Below are 27,619 nucleotides of genomic sequence, written 5' to 3'. Positions count from 1 at the left end.
TAACCTCTCATTTATGGGGGATGTGTTCTCATCCTCTCTTGCTTGTTCCTAAAGGTTAAATATCTTATAGCAATCTGTCAAGTTAAGATCTCGAAATTGTGCATTTATCACTGTTTGCATTGTGCATTAGTGAAAAAACCCATTTGTGGAACGGAAACTCTTGTTCGATCTGCAGTATTTTGTCGGCTGTACATTGTTTTTAAGAGTTCCTTTTTTGAATGAAAAATTGTGCATTTGTCACTGTTTGCATTGAGCATTAGTAAAAAATACCATTTGTGGAACAGAAACTGTTGTCGAATGTGAAAGTATTTTGTCAGCTGTACATTATGTTTAAAAGATCCTTTTTTTGTATCAAAAACTAATGTAGAAAACGCGAAAAAAAATGCTTAGTTTTTCATTTTTTTCAGTCCTCACTCTCCCCTGTTCTGTTATCTATCGTGAAGACGTCGCTTCTCTTCTTAGATGACTGCTGTTGGACGTGATCCACACCATGCATGCATGCACTGCTCATGCAGCTGATTTTGAACAAATGAGAGCGCTCTAAAAGTGCTGAACTCGAAAGTGACGATTACCTCAAAACCGCCTCCATGCCGGAGATCAAGGCTATATTAGAGCGACTAAGCATCCGACTTAAGTTTCTAAAATTGACAGATTGTTGCTTAAGGCGTCTACTTGATTGATCTTTTAGTCAAAAGATAAATATTCGGCTTTGCATCCGGAGAAGAATTAATTTGATTAAACCGATATCATTTAATCGTTGGCCATAGCGCTGTTTTTCGGGTGAGAATACTAACATTTCAGCTGAAAATGTTAAGTTTTGTTTTCTTCCTAAATGTCTGTGTCATTCAAGTACATCGGGTTGAATCGCATACCACGTATCGAGATAAGTACTTGGTCGGTCCAGTTATCGAAAGACTTAACGCTGGGGATTGGATGCAATGCCTCATTGCTTGTACAACATCTGACGATTGCGTTTCTTACAACTTTGAGCCAAGATCTGGAACGTGCGAACACCTCAGCGAGGGACTAGATTTGGGGAGGAACTGCCATGGAAGAAAGTTTCTCGTGCGCTCCCAAGGATGGATTTTTCATCAGATCACTGGTACGTGAGCAGATTTTTAATCGTGCTATAAGAAATGAAAACGCATTATGTATACATTTTTGACATTTTCAGCGTAGATATCAGCTAAGTAAGCTCCAATCTACTCAAAAAGGCGTTTGCAACATTAAATCATGCCTTTCTTTTCACTAGTTGAAAATGGTCTTAAATTTTCACATGATGGTCGAAATACCCCTAAACATTTTTGTAATGACAGAAGTGCAGACCCTTAAAAATGGTATGATAATACTACTGTAACTTTAGATTCAATCTTTACTATCTTTTTGCCTTGTTACAACATCTAATTTTAGTACTGAGAACTACGCCGAACAATGGCATATGAAACACGCAAAACAGTCAACAGACGTGCGCGTAAACAGCTACATTTGAATCGTGTGGTGCCGTGACGACCAAAGGAGGATTAAACCTATACATCGAGCAAGAGAAACATATAAGCTCGATCAGATAGCTGCAAGAAACATAAGAATGTCTCTCTAGACAAACGTATAGCTTTCTCGAAGTAAAGCTACGGCGTCTCCGAAGAAAATCGTAGGAGAACAAATATGATATCCTTGATAAGGATCTACCTACTGTACTTGCAAACAGTTCTAATCTAAGCCGGGCTTGGCGTCACAATATAGAATGCAAGTAAGCAACATGTTCACGGTAAATTTCATATTTTGTCCCTCGAAAGCAAATTCGTTAAAAGCATACCTTGCAATACAAATGTCACGAATCGTAGAAGTCGTCTAGGCTAGTCAACCCCATTTTACACTAAGTTTATTGTTGTTTTTGTTGTTGTTGTTTTTGTCATTCAAGCCTCTAAACGAATGGAAAAATACAAACGAAATGACACTATACTCTCAACGTTTAAGTTTCAATATACATGTACCTCTAGTAGCTTGCTGGCAAAAAAAGAACTTTTTGCAGTAATATTTAGCCAATATCAAGTACAATCGCATTCGATCGATGAAAAAAAAAATGGAAATTTTACATGTTAAAGACTTTATGGCCAGAGAAGCGGCGTAAGGTGGCTGTGGACGTTTCAAAACCTGGCGTTTCCTAATGTTGGTTATCACTATCATGCCACCAAAAATAAATATCAAAACCTATTACTAAATGAATTTACAAATATGGGAAACGATAGATAAATGATATCTTAATAACCTCTCCAAGATTTAGTCATATTCGTCTTGTTATACGCGCGTTATTCGGATAATTTTTTTTGGCTAAATTTATAGAGCTTTGTGTGGAGAAGCCATGCTGGTGTCTATTGGAGGAGCACAAATATGGAGATCATGAAGTAACACAAACATCGGTCATTGATCAGTTTTGCTTTTGAATTGAACAGTTGTTAATCTGGTGCTCCGACGCATTAAAATTGATAGTTTGTCTATTCCGTCTGTTCCGCTGGCCTACGCCACACTACAACCTTCTCGGGCCTCCGTTTTATAAATATTAAAGTTAGAGTATGGGGGTCAAGGTCTAGTTGGCCCCCATAGTGAGTGTAAAATCCACAGTTACATTTACCTCTAATTTGTAACGTTGCCCGAGGAAAAAAAAAAAGTATGTTAATGTTAATTGCATGCTTTTTTTCTCGCGTCGTATGTAAATTTCGTTGCGTATATATTTGTGTTATACCTTCATGTTCATTTCGTGCTAGTTTATCGTCCGGTACACTTCTAACTTCTTGGTTCTCAGAACCCCGTTGCCAGCATTTTGGTAAGCCGTTTAGTTTATCGTCTGTTTTGTATTTTCCTCTTAGTTTTCTGCCGTCTTCGGTTAGTAATTTGTATTAATTCGTCTTATGTTTATCTTTAGGAATTTACCTTCCTCCTATGGAAAGTCAAATAAATTTGCTTGTCAGGACTAATCGAATCTCGCTTTAAGTTGTGTCTGAAGTCGGCCCTCTGCCTCTTCATCGTAATTCCAAAATGAGTTAGTTGGTATGGCGAACGCGACGACAGTCCCTGCCGCTCGCTCAAGTTCACGAAAGAAAACGTCCAGCTCTCTTCAAGAAGGAGCCATGCAAGAAGCTTTGCAGGCTCTACGAAAGTCGCGTGCGGGATATGTTTCGGCTATGTCTAAAGCCTGCTCACAAATTGACGCTCTCCTCGTCGACTACGCGAATCTAGCGAACGTTAAGTCCGTTCAGGCAATTCTGGACAAAGCGTGGAGTAATTTCCAGGAAAATACTACACGATATAGAAGTTTCCTGGACGAAGATAGCATCGAAATTCATGAGGTTGATACGCAATACGTTACTCAAGAAACGAGAAAACTCCAGTACGACCTGAAGATCGAGGAATATACAGTCGCCGTCGCCACACATTTTAACGAACAAGTATCTCAGGACTTTGCCAAATTTGGTATGGTATCGCCAACAAGATCTTTGCGCTCCGCAAGCAGTCGTGCTTCTTCAAGGCTTAGTGAGGCAAGCGCAAGACTTCGCGACAAAAGAACTGCAGCGGCCAAGGCTGCCCTAGCTGCGAAACAAACTAAACAAAAACGAAAAAGATCCATCGAGATAGAAGTGAAACGTTTAGAAATGGAAATGAACCAGAAGCAGCTCGAATTGGAGATGGTGAAGCTGGAGGCCGAAAAGGACATCGCAGAAGCGAAAGAAAGGACTGAAGTAGCTAATTTAGAAGCCGAATTAGCCGAGAACGAGTATTCAGAGCTTATGTTTAACGCGAATTCTTTATCATATCATACCCGCGTTCCACCAGGGTTGGCGTTTGGGATAACCTCTAACACCTCTTCATTAACGACCCCACCTACATCCGCGCAAGTCTACACGTTTCCTGTTATGAACACGCAAGCTCACACGACTCCAGCTGCTTCCGCGCGAGTGTACACGTCTCCACCCAAGAACACGCAAGTTTACACGCTTCCTGCTGTTTCCACGCAAGCTTACACGTTTCCAGCTGTGTCTACGCGAGCTTATGCATTTCCAGCCCTATCCACGCAAGCCCCACGCTTCCAGCCGTGTTTGCGCCTCCACCTGCGTCCACGCAAGTTTACACGTGCCCAGTCGTGTCAAACCAGCCAACAGCGTTTCCCGCGACATTTCCGTACGTTGGTGTGTCCCAAGCCACGTCCACGGAAGTTTCCTTGGTTTCATCCTCCTCCTTGCAAGTTCCTAGATTGCCAGAGACGTCTTCGCGCGTGTCTTAATTTCCAGTTGGTCCTCCAATGTCTTCGGCTCCGGCTAATACGGCTGACCTTACCGGTACGCGTGTTGCACATAGTCGTGATTCTGTGGTTCCTCCTTATCTCCTGGCTACCGGTTTAAGTGCTGCAGTTCAAAGTGATAATCATACTGCCGTCCCTAGCGTTGCAGCCCCTTCACAGCGCCTTTTGCCTACTCCACAGCCTGTCAGCGGAAACCTTCTTGCTATGATCGCCTCTACCATGGAGAAAATGAATGCTGACCATGGTCTACCGGCTCTGCAAGTTGACAAGTTCGATGGGTCCCCTGAAAACTACCTGATGTTTCGTCGGAGGTTTCATCAAATGGTGGAGTCAAAGGCCTTAGACGAACCGACGAAAATGGCCCGACTGTTGCAATTTCTCGAAGGCCCCGCTTTATTAGCCGTGCAGAGGTACGAGTCCGTTCCAGGAGGCTTAACGAAGGCACTCCGAGTTCTTCAAGATCGCTTTGGTCAACCCTTTAAGATAGTACGAGTATCTGTTGACACCCTGGTGAAAGGCCCCGCCATAGCCCCTCAGGATAAACGAGGCCTGCGGCGTTACGCAGATACAGCTCGGGTTATGTACGATACCTTGGAAGCTATGAACTTTCTAGGAGAAATAAACACTGACAACCTTGAAAAAATGATTCTAAGATTACCTAAGTGGGCGCGAGCCAAATTCAGAGAACACTTGAAGAAGCTCGAACATCAAGGGCAAATCATGCCTTCCTTTAGGGACGTTGTTAACTTCTTGAACGATCGCGCTGATGTAGCAAACCATCCGTTCTTCTCAAGTTCTTCAGCCGAAACAAAGCCTCCGAGTTCCAAGAGGCATGATGCTAATGATCACAGGTTTACCACGCTGACAACCGAAGGTCAGAAGAAGGACAGCGAGAACAGTAACCTTGCAGTGAAAACGGATCGCAAAAAGGGGGTCCAGTGTCCAATGTGTACCAGGTCTCATCCACTTTACCGCTGTGAAACGTTCAAGTTGAAGCCTGTCAATGAAAGAATCGAGTTTGTCAAGACGAAGCGAATTTGCTTCAATTGTATCAATTCTGTTGAACATTCTGCAAGATCGTGCAAGTCTCCAACACGTTGCAAGACACCAGAATGTGGCAGACCTCATCATACTCTGTTGCATCTTTCTCGGCCCAGCCATGAAAGAAACGTTGTTCACCAAACCAATAACGTTGAAGCCGCAGAAGTTCCAGCTGTTATCCTAGATCCCCCCGATGGTCAAAACGCTACCCCCAGCGTGTGTGCTACGGCAACTATGGCGGAATCCTCCGAGATCCTATTGCAGATCATTCCCCCGTAACGTTTGGGCCGTGAAAGATCTAGCCATTCCACTCAAACATGTCTCGGTTTGCAAGAGAATGGGACAATGGCCACACCTACGTCAGGTACCTTTCCCTGAAGTCGTAAGGAGCAAAGTGTCTGTCCTCATTGGCACGAATGTCCAGGACGCCTTCATCCCACTCGAAGTCAGGAAAGGAGACCCAAACGAGCCTTTCGCAATAAGATCTTGCCTGGGCTGGAGTATCCTCGGTGGTTCTGCTAGCGGTAGCGATAGGTACCAGTTTAACCTCAACCAAGTTTCTTGTGAGGAGATTTCTCTGAGTCGTCAACTCGAAGACTTCTGGCGAGTTGAGTCTATGGAACTGAGAAACAGTCTCTAAAATCTATGTCAGTGGAGGATCACAAGGCCATGAAGATTATCGAGAATACTATCTCAAAGGTCGACGGCCACTATCGGATTGGCTCACTTTGGAAGCAGGAAGGCCCTAACCTTCCTTTCCATAGGGTTGCAGCTCAAGCCAGACTTCATCATCTAAAGAGACGTTTCTCTCGTGATCCTGACTTGGAAGCCAAGTATAGAGCGGTCATTGAGGAGTACGTTAATAAGGGTTATGTAAGAAAGCTGACTCCTGAAGAGGCCACCAAGACATCCAGAATCACGTGGTACTTACCGCATCATCCTGTCTTCAACGTCAACAAGCCCAACAAATGCCGTGTGGTTTTTGACGCAGCTGCCAAATCCGACGGCACTTCCCTGAATGATCAGTTGTTCCAAGGCCCAGACCTCGCGAATAGTTTAACTGGTGTACTCATCCGCTTTCGTGAGGAAGAAATCTCATTTACAGCAGACTTAGAAGCTATGTTCCATCAGGTCAAGGTTCTCCCCAGGGATGCTGACGCTTTGAGATTCCTATGGAGGAGCGGTAGCTTGGATAACCCCCCTGATGAGTACCAAATGCTCGTTCACATTTTTGGAGCAGCCTCGTGACCTTGTTGCGCCAACAGGGCAGTACGACAGACAGCAGATGATAATGAAGAGCGGTTTGGCCCGGAAGCAATCAACACGGTGCGTAGGAACTTCTACGTCGATGATGTCTTGAAGTCCGTTCCGAACGAAGAGAATGCGATCCACCTTACTGAGCAGTTGATCCAGTTAATGAAGGAAGGCGGTTTCCACCTAACGAAGTTTACTAGTAACAGCCGTAAGCTTCTGGCCACCCTTCCTGAGAAAGAACGAGCGAATCCTGCTTTGAATCTAGATCTTGATCAGCTACCTATTGGTCGTGCACTTGGGTTACACTGGGACGCAGACTCGGATACATTCCTGTTTAAAGTCGTACCCACTAACAAACCGCCAACCAAACGTAGCATTCTTTCAACGGTCAGTTCCCTCTTCGATCCGCTTGGTTTTATGGGCCCCTTCATCCTTCCAGTGAAGGTTCTACTTCAAGAACTTTGGAGAATGGTAATCCAGTGGGACGAACGTGTACCAGAACCACTGCTTACACAATGGCACAGATGGATGGAGTCTCTTCCCCTCGTCGCAAAAATCAAGATCCCGAGATGTTTTAGAAATCCTTCTCATGCCACAACCACCAACGTCCAGCTGCACTATTTTTCTGATGATTCTAACCATGGCTATGCTGCTGTTAGCTACTTGAGACTCGTTGATGATCAAGGAAGAGTTCATTGCACTTTCGTTATGGGGAAAACGCCCAACACGCCCTTAAAACAATGGTCCGTTCCACGTCTAGAATTACAGGCAGCTGTGGTCTCTACGCGTCTCCACGTGCTGATTCACGATGAGCTGGACCTGCCGGTTCATAGTGTCACCCTTTGGACGGACTCCCTAAAAGTCCTTCAGTACATCACCAATGAGAAGAGACGTTTCAAGCCCTTTGTTGCTAACAGAGTTAATGAGATCCATGATGCTTCCGCTCCTGAGCAATGGCGACATGTGTCGACATCTCTGAATCCGGCCGATGAGGGCTCTCGAGGGATGGAAATACATTCCCTCAAACCGAACTGTCGCTGGTTGTCTGGACCTAAGTTCCTGTTGCAACCCGAAGACCAGTGGCCAGTACAGGAAATTGGTAATATTCCTGACAACGACAAAGAAATTCGAGTTGCAAGTCACGTTACGCTCATTTCATTTGGATCTGCGTTAGATCTGTTCCTAAGGCGCTACTCATCTTGGCCGTGTCTGCAAACACTCATGGCATGTCTATTACGCTTTGTTGAGTACATCAAGAACAAGAACGCTCTCCCCAAACCAAGAGGGATGGGCATCGTAAAGACGCGAAACTCAATGCAGAAAATTGTCCAGTTAGTTCAACGCCAGCACTTCCCTGAAGAATTTGGCTCTTTAAGCAGTGGACTTCAAGTCAAAGGTCATAGCAAACTTGCTAACCTCTCCCCTGTACTGATCGAAGGAACTATTCGCGTTGGAGGAAGAATTCGTCACGCCTCGATTCCATTCAATGCCGTCCATTCAATGCTCCTTCCGAAGGATCATCCTATCTCCACCTTAATAGTGTGCTACTATCAAGAGACCTTGGGCCATGCTGGTCGTGAGCACGTACTCTCTACCATAAGCCAGAAATTTTGGATATTACAAGCAAGATCACTTGTCCGACGAGTTCTGCGCAAGTGTGTTGATTGCCGCAAGCGAAACGAGGCCCTTATGCAGCAGTTGATGGCCGACCTGCCTAAAGAACGTCTCATCCCTTACGAGCCTCGATTCACTTATACTAGAGTAGATTTCTTCGGGCCATTCTATGTAAAGCGCGGACGGGGTTCAGAGAAGATATATGGATGTCTTTTCACCTGCTTTACCAGTCGTGCCGTCCATATCGAAGACGTGAGTTCGCTGGAGACTGACGCCTTTATTCAAGCTCTCCGAACGTTTATTTCAAACCGTGGCTGTCCGAAAGAAATCTGGAGCGATAATGGAACCAACTTCGTAGGAGCAGACAAAGAAATCCAGCGATCCATTCGGGAATGGAATCAAGACGAGCTAAATAAACGCCTGATCAAAGACGAGATCAGCTGCCACTTGTGCCCAAGATCCGAGTGGAAATTTCAACCACCCATAGCCAGTCACATGAATGGGGTTTGGGAGAGGCTCATTCGAAGTGTCCGAAAGTCAATGAAAGCGATCCTCAGAAACCAAAACGCACTGGTCGGATTGGAGACTCTACGCACTGTGTTCGCTGAAGTTGTAACTATCCTAAACAGTCGTCCTCTTACGCCAAGCAGCGACGATCCGAGCGACTTCGAACCTCTCACTCCGAGTCATTTCTTGCTTCAGCGGAGAAACCTTGCTCTACCACCTGGGTTGTTTGTGAGTGAAGACCTCTACCGAAGGAAGCAATGGGGACAAGCTCAATTTCTAGCTGACTGCTTTTGGAAAAGGTGGATGCGAGAGTAAATCCCAACGCTGCAACAACGTCACAAATGGGTTCGAGAGAAGGGCAGCTTGGCAATCGGAGACCTAGTCTTGGTCGTCGACGACAATTCCCCGCGGGGACGATGGCTCCTTGGTCGTGTTTTCAAGACTTTTCCTGGCCATGATCACCGGGTCCGCGTAGCCGAAATCAAGACAAAAAATGGTACCCTGGTCAGACCAATCTCCAAGCTGTGCTTGCTTGAGGAAGCAGTTTAAGTATCGTAACATCGAAAATGACTTTGAATTATGTTTCAAGAACTCTGCCTTTTAGAACTGTCTACGGATTATTTATTGGAGTTATCGAGTCCACAAACACTTAAATTAGGCTAACTGTCGCATTTATTTCCTGAATGTTTAGTTAAATTCAGCCAAGCCCCCCAGGATGTTGCGGCTATTTCGTGTTTTCTATATTTCGTGTTTTCTTTGTGTCCTTTTTTGTTTCATATGTTAATGTATTTTTTCACATTCTGCATGCTTTTTTTCTCGCGTCGTATGTAAATTTCGTGCTAGTTTATCGTCCGGTACACTTCTAACTTCTTGGTTCTCAGAACCCCGTTGCCAGCATTTTGGTAAGCCGTTTAGTTTATCGTCTGTTTTGTATTTTCCTCTTAGTTTTCTGCCGTCTGCGGTTAGTAATTTGTATTAATTCGTCTTATGTTTATCTTTAGGAATTTACCTTCCTCCTATGGAAAGTCAAATAAATTTGCTTGTCAGGACTAATTGAATCTCGCTTTAAGTTGTGTCTGAAGTCGGCCCTCTGCCTCTTCACACAGTGAATGCGTATTTGTGCTCATTACACATATTTTACCTTGCCAGCTAGTGTTTACTTTATTTTGTCGTTTCTTATTTGTAACTGTCGCTAATCCATAGAATTGTGTGTAGTTACCTAATAAAGCTGAAAAACGAAATCTAACAGGTTTGTGTTAATTAAAACGCCACCCAAATGGAAACGTTCTCTTTCTATCTGTGATTTGTTCAAGAAGTTTTGTGACCAGCCACAGCCATTTTCTATTATACAGACACGTTCTGGTCACCATGGAACCAGTGGAGTAACTGCGGGTGCACTGAAGGTGATCGAAAGCAAAAGCGCAACCGAACGTGTATTTCCTCCAGCAATGGCGAATGTAGTGGGGAAAGGAGTGAGACCAAGCCATGTTATGGTAAGAAGAAAGGAAAAGACGATACTTCACATTTTGCTTGTTTTTCTGACACAGTAACTAGTGTAACTATTACAATGACTATTAGTAGAATTCTACTAGTATGCTAATGCAAATGCTGTAATCTGATTGGCTGCGCCATTGCACTACCACCTCATAGAAATTGAGAGTGAATAATATAATTGTTAATATTATTAGTTAATTAGCGCCGACTAGACTGTCCATAGACCCTCTTTGTTGTCGTTGAGATCGCAAGCGAATGAAAAATCAGGCGACTTGAAAAGCTTAAGGTGGCTCTGAACCGTGCCTACAGAATTTTTTTATACTTTACCAAAAGTTGCGTCTTATCGTGCTTATCAAAAGTTGGTAATATGTAAAAATTTCACTGTACCGTTTTTGAATTATAAGCCTCTAAAGCTGCAATTAAGGGTGTTTTAGGAGGTCATATTGTTGCTATGGTAACCTATTGAGTCACGAAAACGATAACAATGTGTTCACCAATGATTGAGCAGTTTTTTGATATCATGATTGTAGCATCAAGTGATAAAGAGTGGTTATAACGACCTATCGAAATCTAAGTACTGGAAACTGTTTCGAGTCACCTTAAACGCGATGAGGTGGACCTGGACTGACTTGTCCTCAAATTCAAAATTAGGTGTACAATTACTGTCTACTTAGATTTAAAAGACATTTTATTCAGGGTGTTTTTTTTTTAATCGCCTGTTACCGCGATGAACACATACGAAAGTTTCAAGCTAAATCCTAATATAACAGACATCTTTTGCTGTAGAATCATCGTAAGGCTTGTTGTTACGCAATAACATTACTGTTGTTCGTTGGACTATTGTACGTTAGGCAAGGTAGTCTTGAAGGTAATCTGCGGCTGTTTTCAGGGAATTAAGCCAATTGCTCTTCCATTGTTTGAGTTTTCTCGTTCGTTATCTTTATTCTTAGATCCTACTCTTCACTGTGGATCAGCATCAGGCTGAGGATGACAAAATAAATGAGGGCGATACGAACTGCCACTGATTATCACTTGCACTGGACATCAGCCTTCCCTGTATTACCCTAGGCTGTAGTTTGATTTACCCTCTCTTGCGCTGTATACAAAATCAATAAGAAAAATTCAAGCAAAATTAGTTGAATTTTTGTTGGCATAGTTACAGGAAGAATTCTTGTAGTAACAGACTCTTGCTACAGATATTAATGCACTGATTATGATAACTACGTTGTGTATTTCAGTCATATCAATTGTCACAAATCATGCATAATATGCCTTTCATTAGGGTGGTAAAGATAACCAACTTGGAACTGCAAAGATTGCAGTTCCATATAAATTAATGTCAATGAGCGTTTTAAAAAAATTCTTGTAGAATAAAGGCAACGAGAAGACATTGGCTGTTTTGACGTTAGAGACGGACAATCCGTTTTGGATAAATTACCCGTTTTGATGTGAACAATTAACGGATAGAAACTGCGAATTTCTTTGATGCTCATAAGACAGCTAAAGCAGCTCAGGCGTGATGATCAATCCTTTTCAATGACGGTCGACGCGTACTTTCTGATGTAAAACCGTTTTCTTGTAAGGCCTTTTACCGTCTTCTCAGCCTGCTCTAAACTTCGAAGTTTTTATTTCTCCTCCTTTTTCAGTCCTTTCTCGACGACCCCCTTTTCGTTTAAAAAGGTTAAATACACGCATGTCAATCATGCTATTTCTTGAAAATACGAAACAAGACTTTAAGTAACATGCATTTCAGGGTCTATTTGTGATTGAGCAACCTCTCGGCAAAAGAGATTGGAAACGAAACATTACATGCACTGAGTTTGCGCAAAACAGCTCTTCAACAAACGTGTCGCCACACTGTTGTAACACGGCAATAAAAAAAAATATTGTTTGGCTGTACAGGTGCCGGCTTAGCCGTTGGAGGTGCTTACTTTTTATATAAGAGATGGCAGAAGTGCCAAGAGAAAAACAATGAGGTATGTAAAACCTAAGTTAATAAGGGAGAAGTAGAACGGAACTTTTGGCTACAACATTTATTTAGGAAGGGGGAAGTCCAATTACGAATTGAAAAGTACAGAGAGACCGAGGAAAAGGGAGAATATTATATGTAATTAATGGCGAAATCTTGTGATATTCAGTGGACTTGGGCAATCTTTTCCTCTCTTAGCTCTTTTAGCTCAATTCTAAGGACGCGCGCGCTACGAACAAATTGAAACTCGTAAACTACGGCTTTAAAATTATTACAGTTTTATTGGCTTAAAATGAGTAAAAATGTAATACAATTCATTCGGTACATTAAGATAACCGTCAATAATTTCATTTAACGTTTAAATTTATTCCAGTGCATGAAGTTAATAAAATTTAATGGTAGTGAAATACACACAGTGTTTCGAGTGATTAAATAAGGTTAACTTGCACGAGCGCTTATAAAATGTAAAGAGAAAAAGACAATAGACGCTCGGTGCTCGAACCGCACTCGGGCGAGTAAACTCCAGCGATTTTTGATGCAATGTTAATCTCACTCAGTTTTTGATTTTTATTGAGCTCGCACTGTAAAGTGTAACTGCCTGGCATTTCGCTGGTCTACTCTTTAACAAAAAAATTGATAGGCTTTTAAACTTATCATTGGACAGAAAAAAATACTTTGCTGTGACTAAATTCTAAGGAGATCTACAACTATGCAATGCACACCTACTTCTCGTTCTTGTTTACAGACAAGTTTAACATACGTTTGTAGGATTCCAAGATCGTTTTTATGTAATTGGCCTTAAATTATCATTCTGTGACGTAATGACTTACTAATATTAATTACGAAATCAACTTCACGTTTTTCTAATTTAAGAACATTAGAATCGAGTCATTACAGCAATTTGTTTGCCCACAGTTTTCAGTGCGTTTTTACTTTTTTCGTGAGGAGGCCGCGTGTGAGTTCCAAATCACGCATCTGTTGCCATGATGTTACAGTGCAATTTTGCAATAATAACAATAAGAAGAAAATAAAAAAACAAATAAAAACAAAACAAAACAAAAAACAGAAAAATGGCAACAACAATTCAAGAAGAACAGTAGCAACAAAAAAAAGAAGGGTCTCCACAAATTCTTTCGTCGTGCGCTACTTTTTGTTGGATACTTCTTCAGTACACGCGACCATGCATTTTGAAATCGTAGCTCAAGTTCTAAAACTATTGCGTCGCAATGGAAATTCTCATAAAACTAAACTCTTATCTGTGAACTGCCTAACACAATGTATTTTACGTCCATAGTCCACCACTAGAGCACACTCACAAGAATTTAAGGAAGAGATCAATGGTAAACGAAGTTACTTTTCAAATCAACAGCCAACATTAGAGAAATCAGAGCGTTTCAATCCGAACTTTGACGAGGCGATCGTGGAGAGAGATGATGGTCTATCAGTTTGTGCTGTGGAAAAAGGTGAGAACGCTTCAGACGAAGTCGAAACAGAAACAACAAACGTGCACAAGACAGAAGATTTAGAATGTCAAATTTGTCATGAAGAATCTTTGAAGCCTGAAAACGCTTCAGCAAAGGAGAATAAAACTGGACATGACGTAGAACGCCGCCAAGATTTGCCTTTAAGGGCCGACGCAGCTTCAAACAAGTCCGATGCCAATTTTATCATTTTTGGACCCAATTTTGTTAAAATTCCCCTCGAAGGAACGGATATCGATGAGGACGTCTTGAACGGAGAAGTGAACGATAAAACTCTAGAAGGTCTGTCTTTACTGAATCAGTCTTTTACCTGTAAAAGCCCAACAATCTCTGCAGGAAAATTGATGGCAAACTAGTTTAGAAAAAATCATCAACATAGCTTCTGTTCAGACTATTTGCCATCAAATGAGCTCATTGGGATCTACAATTTCCAACATATAGGCTACTTTAGGAATGTAAATTAAGTGCTTGAATACGTCCACTTATATGACTGTTGGAATATTCGTGATTTTGCCTTTTAAATCTTCCTTTAGAACGACTTTCGCACTACATTTAACAGCCGATCCGTTTAAGCATGTAACGGAAGCAAGGTATCAAGAAATCTTTGGCAACAATTTATAGCTCTGCATGGATGGAGTACAGCGTTCATGCCCACGGTGTTACTACACTGCCCCATCTCCCCAACCCTAGTCACACCCCCCCCCCTCCCCAGACATCCCCACCTCTAACATATATTGCGTAGTTTGATCGTATTGTTTCACCAATATCCCATGGCTCTACACTTTTTGCCACATGAAAACGGAAGGAGCTCACAAGTTATAAGCACCTACCTATCCGTCATCTCCGTCCACTTCCGGATTTGATCCAAATCGGGATGATCAACCTAGCCGAGCTGGAACGAAGAAAGCTTCCAAACAATTGGCAAATAGACGTCGCAGAGCCAGAAAACACAAAAAGAACTGACACTTCTTCCTTTGACTCCACTAAACCAAACCTAAAAAAATTTTAAAACTAATTCCTTCACTTTTTATCCTGTCAACAAAACATTTCAAAAACGAGATCATTGCCTTATTTGAGGGCCTCCCAGTGGGAATACATATCATCTAAGAATTCTTCGGAGTTTCTCCCTTTTCTGCATTGATAAATTCTACTGTTTCTGACTTACCTTTTTCCGAAAGTCCCCTTTAAGAGTACCTACTATTAATCAATCCGAGTACTATCTTTTTTTACCACAATTGCTACTAATCTCGGAATCTGATTGGCTAATTTACCGTTGTTGATAAGAGTCCAGACAACGCTGCTCGCGTCAATGTGTCGTGCATTGCTTTTTTCAGCTCGCGCACTGAAAAACATTTTCTTTGACGTTGATATTGTGGTAAAAAAAAAATCGAAATGTGGTTTAGCGTGGTCTGGACTCTTATCGACAACGATACGGCTATCGTTGTCAATAAGAGTACAGACCATGCTAAACCAATGTGTCGCGCAATGCCTTTTTCAGCTCGCGCTCTGAAAAGCATTTTCTTTGACGTTGATATTGTGGTAAAAAAAAATCGAGATGTGGTTTAGCCTGGTCTGTACTCTTATCGACAACGATACGCGAATCGTTGTCTATAGGAGTACAGACCACGCTATACCACATTCGTTTTGTTAAGTTTCCCCAAGCTAATTAAAATGCAAAGTATTACTTTCTCCCCCAAACTAATCCCAGAAGTATCTCATGTCCCCCAATCCGCTGGGAGGTTCTCTTATCTTACCGGATAATGTTAAAACGAATAAAACTCAGTGAAAGCAAATTTTGCTTGACATGGTGAAATTGTTTAATACACTTCCTACCCTCTAAGCAATGAGAATCCTATTAAGGGTGGAAAACGAGACCGAGAATGTCTATCTAGAAAATATCCGTTGTTTGAGCAAAGGCTAGCGTGATTATCCTCTGGGGACTGGCGACCCCCATAGAAAAAGACACTTGCGCTCGTCGTAATTTTTACGATTAAAAAAGCGGTTTTAGTACTTCTAAGGTTGCACAGCCTCAATATTCCCTCAGCGGGAGCTTTTACGATATTGAGCCGGAAAAAAGTAAGACAGGAGATAATGTGTTGTGAAGTGTATATGAAATAATTCATATTTGAACTGCGGTAGTAGATGAAAGTGAAGTATGATCATCGCAGTAAATTTTCCAATTTAAGCAACTGGAAAGAAGAAGCCTGAAAAAAAAAATCAGGGCTTCAACGGGATTCGAACCCGTGACCTCCGCGATACCGGTGCGATGCTCTACCAACTGAGCTATGAAGCCACGCATTGGGAGCGAGGTCAATTAATTGAGTTCATATCTTCCCGTGAGTGAATTTCAATTAATTCCTATTAAATTATTTTTTATTTCAAATCATTATTTAAATAAAGCTTTAAGACTTGAAATACAAAAAAAACGCCCTTTCAAGAATTGGTGCTAAACTATGGAATGAGATACCAAGCTCTCTGAGAGAACTACCAAAGAAATCATTCAAACTCAGAATTAAAAACAAACTACTAAGTGTACGCGAAGATGAAGATTCCTTCATTGAGGTTCGTAGGATCATCTCTAAATTAAACTGTCAGTAGCATTTGTAAAAAGAGAAAAACAACCAACAATCAAACAAACAAACAAAAAATATGTTATCTATTAAATCATATTCTTTTCCCACTTTTTCTTTTTTTATTTTATTCACTTTTTTATTAACTTTTTATTTTTCCATAATAGTAATAAAAGTAATAATAATAAATAATTTGTATCTATTGATAGAATGACGCGCCTAGACTAGCATAGCTGTTCGCGGGCCAGTCCAACTGTAAAATGTAGATTTTATCAAGAAATAAAATGATGATGATGATGATGATGATGATGTTGAAATAAAGAAACTTGAAAATTGAAGAAAAAAATTCCTGGGCTCTTGAACTACACACTACACAATGCTCCCGACGCCGGTGTACCAGACGAGCTGAAACAGCATTTTGAATGCGTACTTTCACCGCTTGTAGCTTTTACTTTCCAACAGGCAAGATTCTTTTTGTAATATTCTCAGTTTAAATTTGCGACTTCTTTGACAGTCGCTTCGAATTTTTCGGTCTGTCGGTAGCACGTCTTACAAAGAATTTTGCTTCTTCATTGACAGCAGGCAACACAAAGCCGGCGAACTTGACATGATTCCCCTTAGAAATCATGCACCGCGGTCATACATGGCATGATTACCCGTGACCTTGAGTGTCCTTGACATGATTATTGTCAAGAGATTATGCATGAATGCAATATTACTTCTGTTAGGGAAGGATATCTGTGATATGCCAGAAATTTGCGAAGATCGAATACGTTCTCTCAGTCAATATCAAATTAAATGATGACTAGTGACGCGAACAGAGCTGCTTAGATATCAGTGGAAATTGGGCTTGCTTAATAAATACATAATCAACCAAGATAAGCAGGATGTTACACTGGATAGATAAAGAAATAAAATCAACAACTATTTAACAATCGGAACTTATGTTTAGTGATGTAAAAAGGGAGAGCCAGTTAAAGCAGTCTCTGTTGTACACTGCATGCTGTCATTCGATTACTTATTGATTAGAAGTTTATGTAATTAAGCAAAACAAAGCAATGGAGTTCGGTTCAATATCTGGGTGAACAGTTTCAATACTTTTTACACTGACTTTCTCAAGTTCATTAATAATTTATCAAGTTTAAACAAAGGAAATCATGACCGTGACGGTGTTTTGATATCTGATCTTAATTAGCATAGATTTTTTCGATTTTATTTCTCCGTTTTCTCCTCAGTTTTAGTTTCGATTGAGAAGATATATCAAACACTCAAGACAGTGTTTGACCACATTTCCAAACACCTCGAATTTCGTCAAAAATACTCCGCTGCACGTCGTATTTGCAACCCCTTTCCCACACCGCCCCCCCCTCCCCCACCAACCCCTCTCTGATACAATGATGTTCTTCTCTTCATATATATTACTACCAACTTATTAACCGAAAGTGAGGTCTTTACGGGAAACTGATTTCAAACCTAGACCTTGCCGTATTGACCGAGCGATAGCGAGGTCAAGACCGAGGTTTGAGATTTTCCCGTAAAGACCGAACGTTCGAAGTTAATAAATTCTTTAGTCTACTGATGCTTTTTGCTTTGCTTTTGCAGGCGCGTAATCGGACCGTGGGCATTACGTGAGAATAATGCCCTAGAATTAGCCAATCAGAGCGCGCATAATATCGGCTACAAACACAAGCCATATTGTAACCGACGTACCAGCAATAATTTAGGCCGTAAAGAAGTTTAAGGTAATTCCTCTGAAATAAAAGTGACAATAGATTTTTGTTCAAACTTTGTTCACTGAATATTTGTCATATGATAACTTCAATTTTGAAATAAAAAAGGGGGGTGCCCATGCTCATTAAGGCGCAGTGAGGCATTGAAAATGCCCCATTTTGGCATTATTTAATGCTTATTATACAAACGCATTCCCAGTAATTGTAAAATCTTTGTGAGCCCAGACTCATAAGAAAACGCATTAAACTGCAGTCAATACATTGTGTCGGACACAAATAAACATTTTAAGTTTGATTCAGACAGAAAGCTAAATCCTTGATTAAAAAATTGAACCAAATTTCTTGACGTGGTTACCGACTGCAAGATAGAAAAGACCACAGTGTATCTGCTATTTTTCTTATTTATTCAATTTTCAGCAATAGAAATTAGATCAGTCTTTCCTCACGCGAAGCTTATGATTAGTTGATTACAATGACTGGAAAAAAAATTGGGGTGCCCGTGCTCGTTGGTGAGCTAGAGCCATTTTTCAACTGAAAGAGCTCAATATCAAGGCAAATCCGTCATGTTTTCAATATGCGCGTGCACGAGCGCGCGCTAATGACGCCATAAATTATGCGTAGTAAGGATGCGCAATACAAATGTGAGGAATGACCTTAATACAATTGTGAACAACTCGAGGTCTTAACTTAACTACACAAGTCGTTTCCAGTGGTTTCTAGGATAAAGGTTACAAACATAATACACTAAGAGCGGAACAACTAATTACAACAAAAGAAAAAAGATAGGAAATACGAGACAAACGAAAAAAGAGGACATTACCTGACGATTTGGGAATACGGCGATCGAAACAGAATAAAAAAACGTAACGTTGTCATAACTTGTGAACTCGAGCGAAATTCTTCGCGATTTACATAACCCGCGCGAAGGTCGAATTATTTATGCATAGCCGCGCGGACTGGGGCTAGTCGGAGGATTGGTTTCTACACATATGTGTGTAGTGATTGCCAAATTAAGGGCGTCACATCGTTCTTGGTTGAAACTGTTCGTAATGTTTTAAGAGTCTTGGATTATCATAGGCTGGAAAGCACAATAAGGTCAAGTAACGACGAACGAGTCTTCCAGATTCTGATCCGTAAACTTTACTAGCTACATGCAGAGAATTCTAGTAAACATTGGATATTGATAACTGTGTAACGGAAATGATCGGAAGGGCTTATAGTTTCGTGGTAGTGATTGAGAGAGTAAATTAGTCAGAATCTGCAGGTTACAGAGCTTCTGTCCATAGAGGTGGAATACGTGGGAGACCTTATTTGACATAAGTAAAGAGCAACTCTCATTTTTTATCGCGCAAGGTTCAAAGCCGAAGGATGTGAGTTTCCCTTTTTTGTCTTCCATCAGAATTGATCTTTTCTTGAATCCTGCAAGACGTTTTGACCACATTTATTCGTTTATTTATGAAAGCAGATATGTCCTCCATGAGTCAAGATTAAGTACAGAGAGAACACTCCAAAAGTAGGCCTTTTAACTTCTCTGCAAGCCCTTCAGTAATTTATGAACCGAAACGAAGAGTTCTTTGAATATCACTGACACCTAAATCTTCTGCAGACCACAGTATTACCCACAGGGTGTTGTACTGAATATGCAGATATAATAATTGATCTGTTCTTGAGGCATGTAAGAAGTTTAGTCCGGTTTTATTTGTTTATTATTTTGTGAGAGCAAATATGTCAACGATGTGTAAAATACCCTCGACGTATATGATAATCATGAATTGGCCCTTTAGAGTCCACAGAATATAAAAGAGAGAATATTCAAGAAATCAGCTTTCTTTCGCAACTCTACAACACTGTCAGCGAGGTTTGAACCGAAACGGAGATTTTTTTGAAAATCACTGAACTCGACCAATCAACCACTGCCAACCACCCTGTAAAAGCTACTAATTACCTTGCAAATTGTTCCTAAGTTTTTTTTCCTTGTTAGTGTATACCTCAGCCAAAGAAAAGAGAGAACACTCCAGATGTCGGTTTTCTTTCGCAACTCTACAACCCTTTCAGCGAGTTTTGAACTGAAACGGAGAGTTCTTTGAAAATCACTGAACCCTATGCAGACAGAGTTACTTTTATTGGATATGCATAGATTCCGATATATCAGTGCACAAACTGTCTGCTCCCAAACTCTGAGAGTCCGATATAGCAAAGGTAAGTTCCATTTTGCTTCTACTCGAGTGTGGTTACGTAGCTCATATGGTCTTTTCCCTGAAATAATACTTCGAAGTTGAGCATATAGTCAAATTCTGTGCGTTTTGGAAGCTGCGCTTATTCCCAGGAGGTCGTCTGCAGTCTCCTGAGCTTCCAGTGTTGCGACCACTTAAGTATTCCCTTACAAAGAATTCGCTCTCTCGGCGTGTTACGAGCACTGGAACAGTTTGCTTAGCTAATATTCTGGCATAGTTATTCTGGATGTTCAGCTACAGTATGTATTATTTATTTGTACGATATATTTAGTCCTGTACAAAATTAAGTGCAATTAAATCAATGTTGTCTTATCTTGACTGTGTCCAGTCACGCCTCACGGCGAACCTAATTATGGTAGCGTAGGGTCTGAAGTTCAAGAACCGAGTACAGCGATATTTGACATATTTTGGGAGTTGAAAAAATCGCCTAATCTTTCTTCGGTTATCAAGGCTGGGCTATTTGGATATTAATGACTTTGTAACTGAAATGATCGAAAAGGCTTGTACTGTAGTTTAATGCTGAGGGACTGAAAGAGTATATCAGTCAGAATCTGGAAGTTACAGCGTTTTTTGCTATGTGGTGAAATGCTTAGGAATCTTTCATTTGACATAAGTAAAGAAAAACTTTCTTTGTTTTTGATATAGAACAAGGTTTCAAAGTCAAGGATATAAGTGATTCTGAAAGAGTTTTTTCATCACACTTGATATTTTCTTGAATCTTCTAAGACGTTTTGACCGGTTTTCTCCGTTTATTCCGTGAGAGCAAATATGTCTTCAATGTGTACAATACCCTCGGGGGGAAAATCATGAATTGGCGCTTTAGAGTCTACAGAACATAAAAGAAAGAACACCCTGGAAATCGGCTTTCTTTCGCGAATCTACAAACCTGTCAGCGAGTTTTGACCCGAAACGGAGATTTCTATGAAAATCACTGAACTCAACCAAATAATCACGCTAACCACTCCATAAGAACAACTAATTGCCTTGCAAATTGTCGCTAAGTTTAATTCTTTCCATTATTGATAATGTTTACCACATTCGAAGCAAAGAGAGAACACTTACGTAAGAAGCTGGTTTTCTTTCGCAAATCTGCAACCCCTTCGACGAGTTTTGAACCGAAACGGAGATGTCTTTGAAAATCGCTGAACCCTAAATCTTCGCCCAGTAGTTGCAGACCACATTATCATCAAAAGAAAGCTGTAGTGGATATGCATACACTTAAGATACATTATCGCGCAAACAGCCTGCTCCCCGCAAACTCTGACAGTCCGATAAAGAGGTAAGTTTCGTCTTCATTTTCATTCTACTCGAGTGTGTCGAGTGTGGTCGTGTACTTATTTTCGCTGAAATAACATAGTAATTACGTGCAATATGAAGTTTAGCATATATTCTATTCTGTGCGGTTTGTTATGCGCTTATTTCCAGGAGGTGGCCTGTAGTCTCCTGAGCTTTCGATGTTAGGACTGTAATAATATTCTTTTAGTGAGAATTCACTCTCTCGGCGTATAACCAACACTGGTACAGTTTATTAAATATGTAGCTGCTTGTAAACTAAACGTTTCGGGCTTGGCCCTTCTTTAGTAGGTGGTACAGTTTGCTTTGCTAATGTCTCGGGGATGCGTTGGTCCTGAGATACAAGAAGCGGGTAAAGCGACATTTTGGAAGTTATCGTCTAATTCTTCCTCAGTTATCAACCCTAGGCTATTTGGATATTGATGACTTTGTAACAGAAATAATTCCCTTACAAAGAATTCGCTCTCTCGGCGTGTTACGAGCACTGGAACAGTTTGGTTAGCTAATATTCTGGCATAGTTATTCTGGATGTTCAGCTACAGTATGCAGTAATTATTTATACGATAGATTTAGTCCTGTGGTCTTATCTTGATCGTGTCCAGTCAAACCTCACGACGAACCTAATTATGGTAGCGTGGGGTCTGAAGTTCAAGAACCGAGTACAGCGATATTTGACATACTTTGGGAATTGAAAAAATCGTCTAATTTTTCTTCGGTTATCAAGGCTAGGCTATTTGGAAATTGATGACTTTGTAAATGAAATGATCGAAAAGGCTTATACTGTAGTTTAATGCTGAGAGACTGAAAGAGTAGATCAGTCACGGAATCTGGATCAAGCTACAGCATTTTTTGCTATGTGGTGGAATGGTTGGGAATCTTTCATTTGACATAAGTAAAGAAAAACTTTCTTTGTTTTGATATAGAACAAGGTTTCAAAGTCAAGGATATAAGTGATTCTGAAAGAGTTTTTTCATCACAATTGATATTTTCTTGAATCCTGTAAGACGTTTTGACCGGTTTTCTTCGTTTATTTGTGAGAGTAAATATGTCTTTAATGTGTAGAATACCCTCGGGGGAAAAATCATGAATTGGCGCTTTAGAGTCTACAGAACATAAAAGAAAGAACACCCTGGAAATCGACTTTCTTTCGCGAATCTACAAACCTGTCAGCGAGTTTTGACCCGAAACGGAGATTTCTATGAAAATCACTGAACTCAACCAAATAATCACGCTAACCACTCCATAAGAACAACTAATTACCTTGCAAATTGTCGCTAAGTTTAATTCTTTCCATTATTGATAATGTTTACCACATTCGAAGCAAAGAGAGAACACTTACGTAAGAAGCTGGTTTTCTTTCGCAAATCTGCAACCCCTTCGACGAGTTTTGAACCGAAACGGAGATGTCTTTGAAAATCGCTGAACCCTAAACCTTCGCCCAATAGTTGCAGACCACATTGTCATCAACAGAGAGTGCGGTTTGTTATGCGCTTATTTCCAGGAGGTGGCCTGTAGTCTCCTGAGCTTTCGATGTTAGGACTGTAATAATATTCTTTTAGTGAGAATTCACTCTCTCGGCGTATAACCAACACTGGTACAGTTTATTAAATATGTAGCTGCTTGTAAACTAAACGTTTCGGGCTTGGCCCTTCTTTAGTAGGTGGTACAGTTTGCTTTGCTAATGTCTCGGGGATGCGTTGGTCCTGAGATACAAGAAGCGGGTAAAGCGACATTTTGGAAGTTATCGTCTAATTCTTCCTCAGTTATCAACCCTAGGCTACTTGGATATTGATGACTTTCATTGTAACAGAAATAATCAAAAGGGTTTATAGTTTAATGGTAGTGACTCAAAAAGTAAATCACAGCCAGGATCTGGAGGTTACACCGGGCGCTTCTGTCCATGGAGGTGGAATATGTGAGAGGCTATCACTTGACTTTAGTAAAGAACGTACAAATGTCATTTTTCTTTTTTTTTTTCTTTTGAGCAGGGTTTCAAAGTGAAGGATCTATGTCATCCTGTTAGCGTTTCCCTTTTTTCTCTTTCGACATTACTGGTCTGTTCTTGAAGAATAAGACGTTTTGACTGATCTTATTCTTTATGTGTGAGAGCAAATATATCATCCATGTGTAAATACCCTTAAGGGATAATCATGAGAGTGCGCTTCAGAGTCTACAAACATAAAAGAGAGAACATTTAAGAAGTCGTCCTTCTTTTGAAAGTCTGCAACCCTGTCGGCGAGTTTTGACCAAAAACGGAGATTTCTTTGAAAACCAATGAACCTATCCAACCAACCATTGCCAGCCACCCCATGAGATCAACTAATTACCTCCCAAATTGGCGATACGTTCTTTTCGTTGTAAGTGTTTATCACAACCGAAGAAAAAATAGAGCTCTCAAGAAGTCGGCTTTCTTTCGCAACTCTGCAACCCTGTCAGCGAGTTTTGAACCGAAACGGAGATTTCTTTGAAAATCACTGAACCCATCTAACTAACCACTGATAAACATGACGTACGAACAACTAATTACACTTCAAATTGTCCCTAAGTTCTTTCGCAAAAGAAAGCACTCAAGAAGTCGGCTTCCTTTCACAACTCTACAACCCTTTTAGTGAGTTGACCCAAAACGGAGAGTTCTTTGAAATCGCTGAACCCTAAATCCTCGTAGTTGCAGACCACATTATTACCAACGGAATGCTTTAATGGACTATGCATATACTTTTAGATAAATTATCGCGCACAGTCTGCTCCCAAGCCCTGAGAGTCCGATAGCAATTGGAAAGAAGAAGCCTGAAAAAATCAGGGCTTCTTCTTTCCAGTTTCTTAAATTGGAAAATTTACTGCGATGATCATTCTTCACTTTCAAGAACATCATTGTTAGAAATATTAATTTCATACGACCGTTAAAAGCACTAAATGTAGACGTCCAAAGGTGAATATGTGTGCGAAGACATGGGGGGGGAATCACGAAATTTATCAAGAGCTATGAGAGGGATCACTTCAATAAAATAACAGTTAAAGTTGGATCGGCCAGATGTTTCTGTTTTTAGACGAAAATCCTCCGATTTAATTAGAACAACTAATTACCTTCCAAATTGCCGATAAGTTATTTTCGTTGTAAGTGTTTATCATAACCCAAGAAAAGATAGAACTCTCAAGAAGTCGGCTTTCTTTCGCAACTCTTCAAACCTGTCAGCGAGTTTTGAACCGAAACGGAGACTTCTTTGAAAATCACTGAACCCAACTAACTAACCACTGACAAACATGACGTACAAACAACTAATTACACTTCAAATTGTCCATAATTCTTTCCCAAGAGAAAGCACTCAAGAAGTCGGCTTCCTTTAACAACTCTATAACCCTTTCAGTGAGTTGAACCAAAACGGAGATTTCTTTTAAACCGCTGAACCCGAAATCCTCGCTTAATAAGCAGTTGCAGACCACATTATTACCAACGCAATGCTTTAATGGAAATGCATAAAATAAATTATCACTCAAACATTCTGCTCCCAAACTCTGAGAGTCCGATAACAAAAGTAAGTTTATTTTGGTTGAGTGGTTGTGTTGCTCAGCTGGTCTTTTCAATGAAATAACATATGTGCGATACGAAGTTTAGCATATACATTTTTATTACTCAACTGCAGCGAACACCGTCAAAATAACAGTACAATATACAGCGATATTGTACAGTAGAAAGCCTGTTTGCCATATTTGTACAGTCGAAAACCTGTTTGCCGTACAGGTCGGCGCGCGCACGCAAAACTGTCACACTCTCCCTCTTTCATGGCCCTACGGGCTCGTCAAAATACGGCACAACTCGTAAAAATATACAGCGATACTACACACCAAAACATCCAATAAGATATATGTATTCTGTGAGTTTTGGAATACACTGATTTCCAGGGGATCGTCTGTAGTCTCTCGATCTTTCGGTATTGAGACTATTTAAGTATTCATCTAGTAAGAATTCACTCTCTGTCTCTCGGCGTGTTACCCTGCTCTGCTACATTTTGCTGTGCTAATGTTCGGACATGCCTCACGACGAACCTAATTATGGTAGCGTTAATTGGGCCTAGAATAGAAGACGCGAGTAAGGCTACATTTTAGGAGTTATTCAGTCTTATCTCTCTTCGGTTATAGACTCTAGGCTATTTGGATATTATGACTTTGTAAAAGAAATAATCAAAAGGACTTATAGGTGTTTACAGTTTAATGGTAGAGACTGAGGAAGGAAACACATTCAGAATCTGGAAGCTCCACAGTGCTTCTGTCCATGGAGGTGGAATACGTGGGAGACCATCATTTTTGACATAGGTAACGAACATGCAACTCTCACTTTTTTTTATGATTGAGCAAGGTTTCAAAGTGAAGGATATAACTGATCCTGTAAGTGTTCCATTTTTTTCTCTTTCATCAGAATTGATTTGTTCTTGAAACATGTAAGACATTTGCACGTTTTATTCTTTCATTATTTCCTGAGACCAAATGTTTTTGCATGTGTATAATACCCGCCTTAGAGTCTACAAAACATAAAAGAAAGAACACTCAAGAAATCGGCTTTCTTTTGCAACTCTACAACCCTTCTTCATCTCGGGGGGGGGGGATTCCCATATAAAAAGGACGGGGGTGCTCGTCGTACCTTTAAGGGGTTAAAAAATCGGTTTTGGTACGTTTTGGGGTGTTCAGCCTCAAAAGGTTCGAAGAGGGAGCTTTTGCGATACCTTTTAGAGTATTGAGCCGAAAAATGTATGACAAGAGATAACATTTCATCATTTTTATTTATTGGTACCTCTTAGGGATGAAAAAAATTCCAAGTCACGCCCACAAAACAGGATCTTGGTACCTCTTAGGGGTTGTTTTAAAACTTTCCGACGAGCACCCCTGTCCTTTTTATATGGGAGTCTCTCGCTCCCCGGGGGGGGGGGGGTTTCAATCGGAACAGAGAGTTCTTTCAAAATCACTGAACCACGAAGCACGGATCTTAGGATGTTTGCTTCACGCACGCTCTGTAATTTAGCTGACCTAATCTGTGATCTAATCTAGCATCTAGCAGACCATCATTTATGGAGCCGCATGTACTTAACCCAAATTGATAGAGTATCTGCAGAAAAACGTTTTTGTTCAATGTCGAGGAAAAGGTTGTTGTTATTCATCGTGGTAGATGCAATAATAAAGTGTATTATCGTTTGTCTCATGATGTAGTCACTTGAGATGTAGATCGCGACGTTTCGACTGCTTACTGCTAGTCTTCTTCAGGCGATAAGGTCGACTGATTGCACGGTATCATTTATATCACAAAGGTCGGCTGTGATTGGTGCATTTCGATCCTCCTATTGTTCCATTATTCCGGCGAGTAGCTGTTCCCTCAGTGGTCCGAACGGTACAACAGTGGACCACTGAGGGAACAGCTACTCGCCGGAATAATGGAACAATAGGAGGATCGAAATGCACCAATCACAGCCGACCTTTGTGATATAAATGATACCGTGCAATCAGTCGACCTTATCGCCTGAAGAAGACTAGCAGTAAGCAGTCGAAACGTCGCGATCTACATCTCAAGTGACTACATCGTGAGACAAACGATAATACACTTTATTAACGTTTTTGTTCTTTACTCGTGTCAAATAAGGCCTCCCACTTATTCCACCCATGAACGGAAGCGTTGAAACCTCCAGATTCTGACTGATGCACTCTTTCAGTCTCTACCATTAAATTATAGGCCCTGAAGATCATTTACGTTACAAAGTAATCAATCCCCAGTTTTTCTACAATGTTGCCATCCCTAATACTTGTGTTGTTCAGTCTATGAGTATCCAATATTTTAATAACGTCATGAACAAGTTAAAACTGATTAGTAATATATCATCCATAATTTGGCAATCACTACAATGCAGTAATATATATCAAGAAAAGGGCTTAAATAAATTATCAAGAATAATGTTATACAAGTGCTGAGTTTAACTTTTTTATTCCTTTTCCACTGACATATATGGTAGTTGCCTTCATAGACCAATTTTACAAGATTTTATCTTGGTCATTAAGCATGCGGCAGTACATGGAATAAAAAGCGAATACCTGACGAGCCTACTATGACAATAAAAAAAACTTATTGTTTCGAATTGTAATTTCACAGCTATGTGG

General features: G+C 40.7%; 2 protein-coding genes across 2 annotated transcripts in view; both read left to right on the top strand.

Moving 5' to 3' along the window:
* Nucleotides 1–27,619, top strand: part of LOC145485132 (uncharacterized) — a 248,317-nt gene that overhangs the window by 196,626 nt on the left and 24,072 nt on the right. The window lies entirely within an intron of this gene.
* LOC145485662 (uncharacterized) lies at nt 754–12,471 on the top strand (the record flags this gene model as incomplete). Its single annotated transcript, XM_081464299.1, has 3 exons — nt 754–1,102; nt 10,063–10,203; nt 11,155–12,471. Coding segments are annotated over 3 exons (525 nt in total), but the record flags the coding sequence as incomplete, so codon positions are not given.

The sequence above is a fragment of the Orbicella franksi genome, chromosome 4 (assembly GCF_964199315.1).
Source record: "Orbicella franksi chromosome 4, jaOrbFran1.1, whole genome shotgun sequence".
NCBI lineage: Eukaryota > Metazoa > Cnidaria > Anthozoa > Scleractinia > Merulinidae > Orbicella > Orbicella franksi.
This window is presented reverse-complemented; position numbering and strand designations above follow the sequence as displayed.